Raw genomic sequence first — 14,446 nt, forward strand, 5'->3', positions numbered from 1 at the left:
TTCCTGCCCTTAAGGGGCCTTTGAATAGTTTAATTCAAGAAATATAACTCCAAGGAATTTTTGCCGAAGCTAATGCAAAATGATGGTGTTGTAATCTCGAGAAATTACAGTTCATTTAATCCACTCCAGCTGGGCTAATTATTTTTGTTTTCGGTTAATAAAATTTACTATTCCCTTTTAGCACTCTTGAAGTGCGCATCGTTTATTGGGCGAGAAACTATTAACTCGCTAGTAAATGAAACTGTTTGAAATTTAATGATCAAGTCGCCACCAAAAAAATTGACCCTTAAAGCTAAAGGACGCACGTAAAGCTTAATCCAAGACTTACGTCTATTAATCGTGCTCCAGTAACTGACAATCGGTTTGCATTTATTTACTGCTATCAGGTCAGATTAAAATTGTACCACTTTCAGGAAATTTAAAACACAAAGAAACAGTATTGAAACATCAACATTTTATAACCGCATAAAATTTCTCACTCTTCCTTTTTGGTGTACGTTCAACTTGGTAACGGATATAAATTTTATTTTCTATTATATGGCATCTCTGTGCTTTATGTATGGGATTATAAAGTTCGTAAGTAGGTATTTTAGTTTAATGACAATAACGTTCATTCCGTTTTTGCTGCTGTTTCAACATTAATAGCTGTAAAAGGGTTGAAAAAGTTGTCCCCGATTAAATCTCATCGCGTCATTATGAATTGATGGAGTCCCCTTTTTTTAATTAATTTAATTGAAACCTTTTTTTATTATATATGAACAATAATTGTAAATTTCTTTGTCGTTGTTATCTCTAATTTGAGATAATTTTAGGGTGCTCGCTGTTATTATGAAGTTGTATCAATAATTTTAATAACCACCCAGGGCCACCCACCCTAATAAATTGAGAGGAGGAAATGTTATGCTTTGCTGATAAACTTGTGGCATTTAATAACTATTAATACTGTGAACGTATAAAGATACAATGATGTTCCCGCTAACGCATTCAATTTTTTTCAATTTTTTATTTGTAGCAAATAGTTTCCAAATGGCATCAAAAATTAAATAAGCAATAGTGGTATAATGATTATTATTGATTTTATAAGAAAAATAAATACATTTACAAATTATAGTCACGAAATCATGTGAGCGGACGGAAGTAACAGCAACCTGGGTGTTCTATCGGCGGAACAGCCGCACGAGCGGACGGACGGATGGACTCGAGCACCACCAAGGGTACGGCCTGATCAAAGGCGGTAGCAGCGGATCGATCTCGGAAACCTCGGGCAAACTCATACGGAGTAAACGGTAGTTACAAGAATTCTAAATGGCAAGCCGGGGCCGGCTACTAGTGAATGCTAAAACAAAATTAAAGGCACACGGAAATTTCTCTAAACGGGTTCAGTAAATCATCGGATTCGGTAGCGGTATCTACGGGAAAGCTAATGCAGGGATGCGAAACAGTAACCCCCCCTTATAATTTAAGAAAGGGTAAGTATCAAACAGCTTACCTTGCAATTAAACGGAGCGCTAGAAATTATTGTGCAAGAAAAAGCAAACGCTATAGAAAAAACTTCTAAACCTCTCGCCAGGAAAAATTGCCGGTCACAGAAGACCTGATCCCGGTCTACAATCTGTGTTTTTCTAAAGATGTGAGCGACTTCCGGGATAGGATCGTGCCCATGTTGAACAAAAAGACTTTTCGTTCAACAATGGCACGATCCTATTCCGGAAATCGTTCGCATCTTAAAAAAAACATAGATTGTAAATTGACACAAGGTGTGCTGTGACCGCCAATCTTTCCTGGCGAGAGTTATATAATTTATTTCTTGGCTTATGGTCATCATAAAAATCAGCGACAACTTATAAACATCTGGAAAAAATTAGAGCGCATCCAGGAACCCCTCACACTACTGATTTTGATAACGGTTACTGCAATACATTTTATTTAGCTACTGCTAATTTCACCTACTAAATTGCCCGGATTGAGATTTCTAAAGTTGGTAGTTCAGTAAGGCTCATTGGCATAAAGGTCCCTTATGAACCTAACAAGAGCTTTCGGAAACAACAAAGACAATTGAAATATCTTGACGGGAACGGTTACAAACAGCGAATTAATTATAATTTTATCTACGGTAACAGCCGCCGAAACAAAACTCTAAGAATTAAATCATATACTTTCGGCACGACACTTTACGTAACGAACGTCCAATTTGTAACGCTTGTAGATGCCGGGTGTTCATCTATATAGTAACGGCTGCTTCGTTACAATTATAGGTATTGCCTGATTAGAGGGTGCTTGGTGTCATTTGGAGCGCGCTTAATTATCATGCTGTTTGAGCCGAGATCCAGTTTTTTGACATGAGGGAACCGAGAAGTTAATTATAGAAAGGTTTAATATTGAGATCGTACGAGTTCGTTGTTAGCTAGAAAGTCCAGATGTCTCTTCGCGAAATAACGAATTTCATAGATTATCCGCCAGTGATCGATCGCCGTGAATTATCTAAGGTTTCCGAAACCATTCCGTTGATCTTGACCAGGGTCGCAACTTCTGATACCGACTCTACCGTACGTTCCAAAAGTTATTCAAAATTAGATTCATGTAACTGTAATTAATATATTTTTCTAATTAAAACATGTATCTTTTGAACCAGCTAATTTTTACCATTTTATTCTAAGTAACCATTTTGCGCGGACATCGCCGCAGCGTTCTTTGAATTCCAGCGAGAAAATACAATTTTTTGTTTCGTTTGAATGTAAATCTAATCAAGAAGGATTGCCTAGCCAAGTTGAAGGACTAAATTTTAAGATTATAATGGGTGTGTGAAATATAATAATAAATCACTCTCGATATTTAAAATTTTAAATCAAGGGGATAGTAAGTTACTTTTTAAAAAAAGGTAAAGTAGCTACATAATCAACGCGCAGCTTTAGTACCGATAACCTAACACATAATCTTTTGAATGAACGCTTAATCCTCATTTTTTCCAATTTTACAAATACGCCTTCAAAATGCGTCTAATCGGTTCCAACGACCGTCTTTATTCGTTCTACCAATAGATCTCATCTCCTTTCACCAATCCCATTGTTAGAAAATCAATTTGTTGGAAAGCACTGTTACCGAAACCTATTGAGTGAGCGGTTCGCATGCCCTAAGTGCTAGCGGTCACCTACCACCCATTAAGTTTGACTTTATGGCGCGACAGACTGGCGCTACTAACGTTTCTCACGCAGTTAACCGCACAGTGCCGTATCTGGAAACTATTGACCCAACAAACAATATTGCGATAACATTTTTGAGAAACTTACCAATACTAGCCAATACAACAAATCGCGCAACCCTAAAAAATTTAATTACAGACCTTTAATTGGTGAGAATCACCCTTACAACCACTTCGACTATTAAAATCGGACATACGTCCATGTGTCTTACGCACTTCTAGAAATTAAAAAATAATTTAAATGAAATAAAGTGGGCTCCCGTTACAAATGCCCAAGCCCATAACCTGATTTTATTAAAACACAAGTTTGTTGAATAATTTAAGTCTACAAAATGTTAATACTCAAGCTTTGAGCAACCGTGCAAAAATAAATCTAATTTATTACAGATCGCGCTTTATACTTCCCCAAATCGAAACAATTTCCTGATTCAAATTGATCACAGTTGAGAATAAAACATATCTACTAAAGAAAAATCAGAAAAGTAAATCACAACTCGTTAAAACCCTCGCAGAATATTGGATCGAAACCCTGGGTCGGTTCAAATGCGCCCGTTAACACTTTCTTATATTAAACGTTCCTTTTTATTTCCTATTTTGCGCGCTGAGCTTTTACAGGAAGTTATATTGCGGTACCCAATTACAATTCTTATAACAGCGAAACGAATAAAACTACACCATTCCGAAATATTACATTGAAGTAACATAGTAAACCGATGTATATCGCCTTGAATTTCTCAATCTCCCCCGTTATTTCATTTTCCCGTTTCGAAGCTTAACTTTATGTTTCTTTTCAGTGGACAGCACCTCCGAGTTTGATGCCGTGAGGGCGTACCTGAAGGAATTGGATATTACCAACAACGTGTGGATTGGCCTGTCGAAAAATAATGAAAGGGGACACTTCATGTGGACGTAAATATTTAGTTTTAATTATGTAGATTTACTTGCACTAGTTTCAAGCTTCACGGCGTTTCGATAGAACAAAAAGAATATTTGATAATTACGTTGGTTAAAAGAAGTAAATTATCCTCAAACAAAAATGCGATCATTTTACGCTAGAATGGGTTGTAATCTCTTGAATGTTTTAGGGACTTCCGACCTTTAACTAATGATGGGCACTGGCAGGAAGCCATTCCCATAGGAAGTAACCCTTTGTGTGCAGCTACAGATCCAGCTGCTGATTTCCGGTGGCATGCATTACCCTGCGGAGGTCCTGAAGTGGCATCCTTCATTTGTGAACTTCCAGGTAATTCGATACCGACATTCATTTATAAATCCTGTCTCATTTATTTTAATTGCCCATAGTGGATCGAGATCTTTGCGAGAGCTTTCTTCTTAAATTATGAAATAGAACTTTTTTTATAATTGTATCCTCTCGGCTAACCTAATTGTTTAAAACATGTGTTAAATAGGCCACTTGAACTATGCCTTTATATTAATATAATTAAGCATAAAAGAGACAATTGAAGAGGAGATATCAGACTAACTTTGTCATCAATTTTGTTTACTATCGACATTTTTAACTATTGTGAATTATACTTATTATCGTTCTCTTATTAACAAAATAAACAAAAATAGTCAAGAAAATACAATGTTTTGAAGGAAAAGATGGAGTTAACGAAAACATATTGAGCACATTTTTTCTGAAAGGGCAAATAACTATTTTCAAGCTTTCAGTTGGACCAGCAAACAAATATGAGGCTAAATTAAAAGAACTAAATTCGTCGTTCACAAAGGGATACCTTGTTGACGACCATTTTGTATCCATCTGGAGTTAGTGTGGAAATTTAACAAAACTGCAAGTTAGTAGTACACAAGGGTGAATTTTGAGTAAAATATTTGGAACGTACAAGACAACTAACGCCATAAATGTAATTTCAAGAATTTTGTCAATAAATATAACAATTAAACAAAAAATACAAATTAATCAGATGGGAAAGTACAAAAATGTAATGTTGAGTAACGAGTAAATATTCGATTTTGGACATCCGACCAAAGCCTTCAAAATTAATAAATCAAAGATAACTTTCAAAGGAAGAATGGAAAAACTCGAGTGAAGGGAGGGAAACTTTTAACTACTTGCCGGATATTAAAGAAGGCCTGAAATGGAAGAATTGGATGGAAAATAAGGGTACTAAGAAGTTTTAACAAATCACAGACTTGGCAATGTCTATTCGGTTCCTAGACGTTGTACTGACCGAATTTTTTCGACACCAGGATTACTGTTATTTCGGAATGGCTTCAAATACACGAATTTCATCTGAAGTGTATTTGTAAGATTTGCATTACACTCAAGAAGTATTTCTTGCACTAAATTATACAATTGAGTCGGATTTGCGTTCGGTGATAAACAAACACCGCATCTGTTTTACCCAAGATGCATTTTACAGGCTTCTAAAAAGGATGCAGCTCTAAAAGCTTTACTATAAAAGGAATTTTCCAAGCTTCTTAAGTAAAATATACGCCGTTGTGTATTTTGTTTTCGCAAATAGCTCGTTGAGAACATTACCAAACCCGTACAAGTTTAAACCGGTTCAAATATTATTGCGTTTGCGTAAATATTATATCAATATGTTTTATATTTGTTGGCCCTCTAGTCATACCACTCTGTTTATAATTATCGCGTTTGTAAATACTCAGACACAGAGGTTCCGGACCCCAGTTTTAATTAAATACATCAAAATGGGGGTTATCTGAATTATTATTTACTAAATAAATATTTATTGGGTGATCATATCCACTTAATAGACAATTTTGTGGAGCTTCTTATGAGTGCTGCAATATAAAATTGAATCAATTAAATCGCCAGTAGTTTTTATAATTGGGAAAGAATTTCCCCTTCCAATTTATAACAGAACAAAAGTGGAGATTTAATTAATTATTGAGGGACTACGAGAAATAACGACTCGTCCAATGTAATTTTTTGTGCCAAACATTTTAAGTAAAATGTGAGGTCTGGAAAAAATAATCAATTAAAGCTGTTCTTAGAGTCAATAGAAATTTTTACTATCCGTATGGGATTAAGGTCATTAGGCGGCAAACGTACAAAAAGTGTTGACCAAAGTAGGTAGTAGGTATCCGCTGCTGCATCTTATAGTAAATCCTCTGCACAATTTATACTTGTAAAGCACGAGGCAGCTGCGGGTTTCATTTTTTTCCAGTTTTTCTGCCATTTCAATTCCCGTATTGCCTTGGGATGATAGAATTCTGTTGCGCATCTAATGATCGCTTACAGTTTAGGCTGTAAAATCGTGCAGCGCTTTCCCATGTTTGCGTATTTTTACCGTTTTGGGTTCGTGCTGTACCATTCAGGCCCTGTTCCTTCCGAAAACTTGAAATCGTCTGTATAGAAGATGACGTTCTTGTTTATCGGTATCAGAATCTTTCTAATTTGTAGTTCGTATTGTAAATTGGGTATCAATTTTTGAAATTTGCAACGATCTTCGGTAGTTCGCACAATATCGGGAGCTTTAAATTAAACTGTATGATTGGTTAAATCCAAAAATAGAATTTAATTAATTACAAAGAAAATATACATTCACAATCAATTACTACTCCAACTCAAACGGATGCTGAGGGCACGGGACGGTGGACTCTCCAAATCAAACGGAAATTAACGGAACGGGACGGTATACTCGTGCGCCACCAGAGGAATGCGGCCTTGCCGCTAGATAGGAATTCGGAGCGGTTGCGAAACGGTTGCCACAGATAAAACTTCAGCGAATCGGTCTCCAAAGATCTGGGGACAGCGGCGGTCGGCTTCTGTCCAATGATTTAAAAACAAAATTACGGCACAGGGCAACAAATTGTTAAGCGCAACGGAAGCACAAATCAAATAACGGTATCTACCGGGAAACAAAATGTAGGAAAGCAGAACAGCAAACGCTTGCCTTTAAATTTTAATTCGGTCTCAAAAGGTATCGCAAATACAGCACAAAATGCCAAAAACATCACCCTAAATCGTGCTATTACCTTATATAAACTTCCCAAAACATGTGGAAATGGATCTCGGATTTCCCAGCCAGGCGGCGTATTCGGTTGTTTACCACCAAAAATGATCTTGATTTAATTGTACAGCCTGCGATAGACAAAAATCTGTAATTGGCCTTAAAATTTACCTCAATTAAGTGCGCTTCTAATGAGACCAACTCGGCTCGGATAACTTTTGCTGTAACACACCTGAATAACTACGGATAATTGTACTCATTTAATTTGCCGGATTAAAATTTCCAAATTCGGTAGCCCAGAAATCGGCTAAGAAATCCTAAAATATCAATTTTCTCCTTGCTTTCCCATCCCGTGGGCTGTCAAATTCTACAAAAATAATATCTCTACAGGAACAATTAGAAACTATGTTCGGTAGCTGGTTTTCCTTATCGGCGGTTATACGGCTCTACAAATTATTTTTACCTTCTGTTTCTTACCCCTAGATGAAATAAATAAATCTTGAAGCTACGGTTTCTTACTAACAAACCGCTAAAGTTTAAATCACGTTTCGATGCCGCGCGTTCATGTACCGTGTAGTCATTAAAGCTGCTAGATCTCACAGCGGAAAATAGGTGCTTCGTTACAAGTTAAACGAGATTTTCGTTGGGGGTTATTTCAATTCCACGATTGGTATCTTGACTGATAATGTCATTTTTAGTTGTCTATAGCTTTGGTTTGAGTGCTTCTTTTCCCCACGATCGGTCAATCAGCCGATCTAGTGCTGTCAACACATTGGTTTCTAAGGCTTAGCTTCGGAATAGCTGCTCTTACCATATTTGGCTTGGTTTTTCTACAGACTCGCGCGACGTGTCCTAAAGTTATACTCTAAAAAGGTAGTTTTTATTTCAAAACGTCTGTTACTTTCTGGACAACCCTCGTATTTTCAAAACCACTACCCAGGGTAAAGTCGCTTAGTTCAATTTTGTGTTATAGTTTGCTACATGTATAACAAACCCGCCGCATAAAATAAGAACTTGAGCTCTTCCACAACGGTAGTTTGTTCTGGGCATATGATCTAAACTTCGTTGCACCTACCAATGGGGTTGAGCGCCACTCAATTTCTATCATAACTCTCCTCGTATGAAATTGAGAAGATACGAGGGCCGTAATAACAGTACAAATCAATTTAGGCACCAAAAGAAATACGAATTTAATGTCAATATTAAATTGCAAAATAAAAATTGTCTCCCCACTCAAATAGCGTATCACACAAATATTCAAAATCTAGTTCAAAATTATAAGTTACGTTACTCACCACTCACTCTTATTAAATTCACTTGAAATTTCCCCAATCAAGAATGATCGATCACCAAACCAATTACTGAATCATAAAACAACGTTTCACAAATAAATTGACAAAAATTCGCACGTATAGGGTAAAGTACAAGTAAAACATATAACGCATAAAGTTAAACGTTGACACCAAGAAATGAGCTCAGTTCTGGCATCCCAAACCTGAAATCAATCAAAAGAAAACCTCTCAAGCCGCGGGGCTCTGTATGTAGTTAACTGAATAATGCCTGAAAGGCCTCGCTCTACTCGCAATCTGCTTCTATACCTGGTACGGTACTTAAATGGTCAACCTCTTCCGGGGGAAGTGATGGTCTCCAACAACATACGCGTTTCAAACTCGATCAGAACAAGACCGAGATGGTAAAGATACTAGACAGGTACTGAAGTTAACAAATTGCTTGAATGTGATAGCATATAACTTTGAAGGGGTTAAAATAGTTGTGAATTAATACGCTAAAGTGTTACTGAAGTTGTTCCTTTGTTGAGGATCGAATATTGGTATTAAATCTCCTTCGTGACTTGACCGATTTCCAAAATTCTAAAATGACCGCTTCTTATCAGCAGGTGGAAAGATATGTCAAAGGTGTCGGTACTCGCAGGTATCGTGAATTTAATCCAAGGTTACCAAACTCGTATGTCCTTAAACTGGTTCCAATCATTTAAAATTCTAAAAGAAATCAAAGGTAATCCCTCTCTTTGATAACATAAAAATTTGCCTCTTAAATAAGAGGCCTAATCATAGATGAAACAGCAATTGTCGGTACATAAATACCATCAGAAACCTAAAGAAAGGTACACTCTAAGAACACGAAATGCAAATGGCAATAAAACGAAAGAACGCAAATTATATCCTCACTATACGAGTTATGTAGGTGAAATCCGTACAATAATACTTCGGATTCCCCAAATTATGAACCCAATCGCTAAAGATCAATACATATGAATAATGACGATTAAAATTCCATGCGTTCTAACTCAGGCTTCAGCTGTTTGTTTAAACGAAGTGTAACTGGATACGGTTCACGGCAAAAAGAAAGATGGGAATCGACACACACTACTCAAGGCAAGAAAATGTGTCGTCAAATGTCAAATTCTGTTCTCTGGTAGATTGTGCTTAAATGACCTACTAGCATCTCTCGAAGGGTCGCCTAAAAATACAATTCCTTCAAATTTTGATATTACGAAATTTTTTTGAAAACTCCCTTTTACCTGTCTCAATTGTGGAGGTTGTAACTTTCAGATATTTCAAATATTTTTGTTAGTACTTTTATAAGTACATTGTGTTTAAATTCAAATGTTATCGTATGCTTCATCGTTCCCAAATAGGAATACTCAATGCAAAATTATTTTGAAAGTCTTTTTATTTTATGGATTATCTAACGCCATATAATTTCCTTTGCCGATCATGTAAACAAAAATTATTTTAATTAGTTGGTAACAATGGCAGAAAAACAGTACTCGTTATTACATAAATCGTTTTTGATTGCTCATACTCATTTAATAGGAGCATTTTGAGTGACCTCTCATCAATGCTGCAATACACGCACGCCGGAGTTTGCGTAGCACGGAGCCTGTCAACTGAAGGATTTTATCGCTATACTTAAAACCACTTGTATTTACTTCGAAGAATTCTTAATAACGGCACAAATGTAAAATATAATAAAAGTATAAGCAAAAGAACTGTATTGTGTAAAAGAAGCACGTATGTTTCATTTGAAAAGTGTAAAACTGTCATTTGAAAGAAAAGTTACGTTGAGGCAAAACATCTGTGTAGTACTAAATTATACAATCCACTCCGATTTGTCTCTGGTATACATATACACCACGTCTATTCTACTAAACGCAAGTTCACAGGTTTCTATCACTCACAGGAATGCAATTCAAAAAAATGTATTATAAACGAGTTTCCTCTTACAATATTTTTCCGTTGTGTATTAAATATATTGGTTTTCTTTGCTCAAATACCTCGTTGAGCATATAAACAAACTTCCATATCTTGAAAGGTTTTAACAATTTGTGTACCTTCGAATTTAGTGAAATATTAGTGATGTAGTCACATATTAGTACACCCTCTAATTAAAACAATCCGTTTATAATCATCACGTAGATAAATTACGTGTAATTTATATAAATGGGAGAACGTTTCCGCAGCCAGATTGTAATTAAAGTAGAGGTGTAATGGGTTATTGATGATTACGAAAAATTTTAATAACAATATTTATTTCAATAACATTCTAACCGTGCTTTTCAATAGCTGCTAGTTCTCTCGTTGTAGCTTTTCGTAGCAGACCTTAGCTCGCCTTTAAATCTTATATCCATTGACTTCTACTCAATTACTTTAGAGCTTTAGAAAAATCTCATTAACGAACACAGCGGGTTTAATTTGAATTTGTAGCTCGAATATTGTGCACCTTTCCGTGCAACTGTAATCAACATTCAATACAAAAAAGTAACTTCCTGTGGTGCAATAATAAATTTAGTAATTTCCATTTCCACTTCAGTCGATAAACCAAAATTTAAATAACCTTTTTCTAGTTCCTACTTGGGCTACCGGATCCGGAGGATGTTTGCTCACGGAATTACCCTCCTTAACCGTATTGTATGTCCCTGAACAGACGGCTTTGGAACTGACGTCGGACTGTGGATTAGATGGAACAAAACGAATTTCTTGTAAAGGAAACGCGGTACGTGTAAATTTTTTTACTTTTCTATTGCACATTAAACATGGCATGTGCTGATGTTAGCCCAAAAGTTGGCTAACCCATTTCATTACAGGATCGAGATGATATGGTGAAACAGTTGTCCTGCAGCATCTCAAATGATGACTTCGACGATAAAACGACAAAGGGCGCAATCCCTGCCAGTACATTGGCAGATATAACTAATCCATCAGATTCTGTAAATACGAAAACAACTAAACCTTGGATTTGGACTTCCAATACAATAGATACGGGAGATTACGGGGCGGCTACACGACATCGACGCGAAACTGAAAACACCCTTAGTCCAATTTCACCAACACAAGGGACTACCGATTTAACAATGCGAGAAAAAGTGCGCACGACTCAAGAAACATTAACTCAACCTTCTACCTTCCAAAAACCAATTAATCTTGTCTCAAACGGGGTTACGGTTAACACAGTGAATGATGTTACTCTTGATTTAAGCATTACCCCGGAATCTTATAAATACGCGCAGATTACGGTGACATCAGTTCATGAATTAACGACACAAGAGAACAGCAGTCAACCGGAAGAGCAAGCAGAAACTTTTGTATTAGCAACAACAACCGCAGAATCCAAAGCTAAAGAAACGCCACAAGAAGACGCGGTAGAGTATCCGGCTGTTATAAATCAAGGGCAATTGTTCAGTATTATGGAAAACGGTACAATTATTGACGTAATTGAATTAAATGAAACGGGTACGGAGGAAACGGGATTAAACAAAGAAACGTCGGCCTCAGTGCCCCAGGAAAATAAGAAGCCCGCCACATTTTCCACGACTGCTTTACCCCAAACGATCAAAAATTTGTATACAACTGTCATATACCATAAAGAGCCGCCCGAAGACTTAACGATTAAGAAAGACGCACAAGACGACGTAAAACAACCAAAGCAAGACGTCACCCCAACCTTCCGAATATTCGACTCTAAATCTGCGATAAACGAAAAACACAAACCGAAAACACTGAACGATTTGGAATCACAAAACGACAAAGACCTAACGAGGGAAGTGGAAATGTTTCACATTATATCCGACCCCTCGATAAAATTAAACAGAACGTACCGTAAGAAATTGCCTTTATTCGAACGTACTAATATAACAAAAGAAATTGACAACATTCTGATTAAACCCGACGAAGTTTTACCAATAGGGCAAGAAAGCGCCCCTTCCAATAACGACGACTTCATTATAGCCGACGAAAATTCAGCTCACAAAGTTGTGGAAATTAAACTACACAAGGAGGGCAACAAAAACTCTACCCGTTCAAAATTATTCATAACTACCCGAATTTCCGATAGAAGTAAAAGGGTCGATAAGGACGTACGGTTTCTCAACGGTAGCAAACTTAATACCCCCGAAAGTAAAACGGCCGACGGCTCCTCGCGGAATAGCTCAAATGATGCGTTTAACACAACAAATGTTGAGACCGAGGTTAAAGACGTTGAAATTGATTCTAGAATTAACGAGTTTAACGTAATCAACATTACGAGCAGAATCAACAGTAGCGAGTTTGTTTTGCCGATGGCCGCTATCGAAAAACAAGCTCAGGGTGATCGTTTGGACAGAGAGCAAATCGTACAGAAGACAATTTCAAATAACCCCGTAGATGTTACTGATGATCTTGTGGTAGAAGAACCGCTGGACACCTTCAGCACGATAAACAGTGTGACGGGAGAAACTGTGGCGCCAATTCCGCAGCAACAACCACGACCAAATAGACAGAGAAGTTTAACTAAACCTCAAAGGAGATCTTTTTACCCTTACTTTTTTAGTCGAGTTTTAGGCTAAATTTTTATATGATGCTGAAATGTTTGACTTGTAGTAGATGTCTTTATTGTACTGTGTCGATCTCTAAAGGGAAAAATCAGTAACCCTAACCATGACTTTTACACTTCACCTGGCGATCTTGGAATATAGCACACAGAAATAAACAACTAATCTACACGTTTACCTCCCTCCCCCCTCCCCCCAAACACTACAATCGTCATTTCAGATATTAACATTTTGAAAGTAGTAATAAAGCGCGTGTTTAAATGCTTTAAGAAGACGAATAATAAGAATAATCCCATTCTGATCAAATAACAATGGTAGATACTACATTATTGAATTGGTCTCAATTTTTAAGTTATTGATAAATATATCTATTGTTAAATTTACAACGAATTTTAATTGCAACATTGTTTAGCAATTGCGTTTACGAGCGATAAACATTTTCTAACGCTTAAGGAAAATGATTTATTGCTTGTACAACATAATAATGAACGTATAATTAGTATTAAGCATGTTTTACTATTACGTAACTAAAAATAGTCTAGTTAGTTGTTATATCATACATATTAATTATCTACCTACGTTGAAATAGGTTGGAAATTTAGATGGATCCCTAATCAACAGTTCTACTATGTAGACAGTACAGTGTACCTGTACTGAATAGAAAGAAAATGAGGCAAAAGTTCGGTCAAAAAAGCAAAAGTACTTAATAGATTATTTATTGTTAGTGTAGTATAGTATTAGTCGATACTGTATCCAAGTATGTCGCAATTTGTTTCTTAATTATCTACCTATATCGAATTAGGGCATTCTTTAAAAAAACAACTGTAGATTGTAGGGAAGGCCAAAATAATTTTATACTATAAATTTAATACCTAAAAAGTGTTTGATATATTAATGTTAATCGTTTACTGTCAAGTATTATTATTAATAATTTTGATACGATTACGCAACTGCACGATGCACCGTCCCAGCTTCCCGTCCCGATGTTTTTACATTCGATGTCATGTACTACGCAACTGTGTACCTAAATGTTTTAGACATTTCAGTTCAATTGATCATTTATACAATCACCCACATTGCACACTTTTGTTAGTACCTATTGTGATTAATTCCTAATGATTATTGTAAATAATGTGTTGATCTTTGGTCAATAAAATTACTAAATATGGTTTTGTATTATTCTCATACAAAATGCTGCAAGGGTAATTAATTGCTTTTTAATTCCTGCCCCAACAATGTGCGTCAATATGGCTGTTAGTCGCTTTTCAATTCTTTCGTTTGTTGTACCATTGTATATACATCTTGTTGTATTTAGAGCCTCAGCTAGCTTTTGTTAAAATTTGTCGCCTCAAGGAGCAAAGGAAAAAAAATAAAACTATATTTATTTATTACCGAAACGGTTCTCTGGAAGAGAAATACAAGTTAGTAAATGGGAATGAGGCACACGAAATCGATAAACGAAAGACATTCGTT

At 36.3% G+C, this 14,446-nt stretch overlaps 1 protein-coding gene across 1 annotated transcript; it reads left to right on the forward strand.

Moving 5' to 3' along the window:
- Positions 1-2,793: 2,793 nt before the first annotated feature.
- Positions 2,794-14,141, forward strand: LOC116170218. Its single transcript, XM_031486450.1, has 5 exons — positions 2,794-2,797; positions 3,994-4,108; positions 4,285-4,442; positions 11,012-11,160; positions 11,252-14,141. Exons 1-5 carry the CDS (start codon positions 2,794-2,796, stop codon positions 12,986-12,988), a joined length of 2,163 nt encoding a protein of 720 aa, XP_031342310.1. The 3' UTR covers positions 12,989-14,141.
- Positions 14,142-14,446: the final 305 nt, after the last annotated feature.

This window comes from Photinus pyralis, unplaced genomic scaffold, assembly GCF_008802855.1.
Source record: "Photinus pyralis isolate 1611_PpyrPB1 unplaced genomic scaffold, Ppyr1.3 Ppyr1.4_LG5, whole genome shotgun sequence".
Lineage (NCBI taxonomy): Eukaryota > Metazoa > Arthropoda > Insecta > Coleoptera > Lampyridae > Photinus > Photinus pyralis.

What these genes read in the sequence shown, in the direction of transcription:
- LOC116170218 (XM_031486450.1), top strand. An exon ending in AGGGGACACTTCATGTGGAC is followed by an intron (nt 4,109 to 4,284) that starts GTAAATATTTAG and finishes TGAATGTTTTAG; the next exon opens with GGACTTCCGACCTTTAACTA. An exon ending in TTTCTTGTAAAGGAAACGCG is followed by an intron (nt 11,161 to 11,251) that starts GTACGTGTAAAT and finishes ATTTCATTACAG; the next exon opens with GATCGAGATGATATGGTGAA.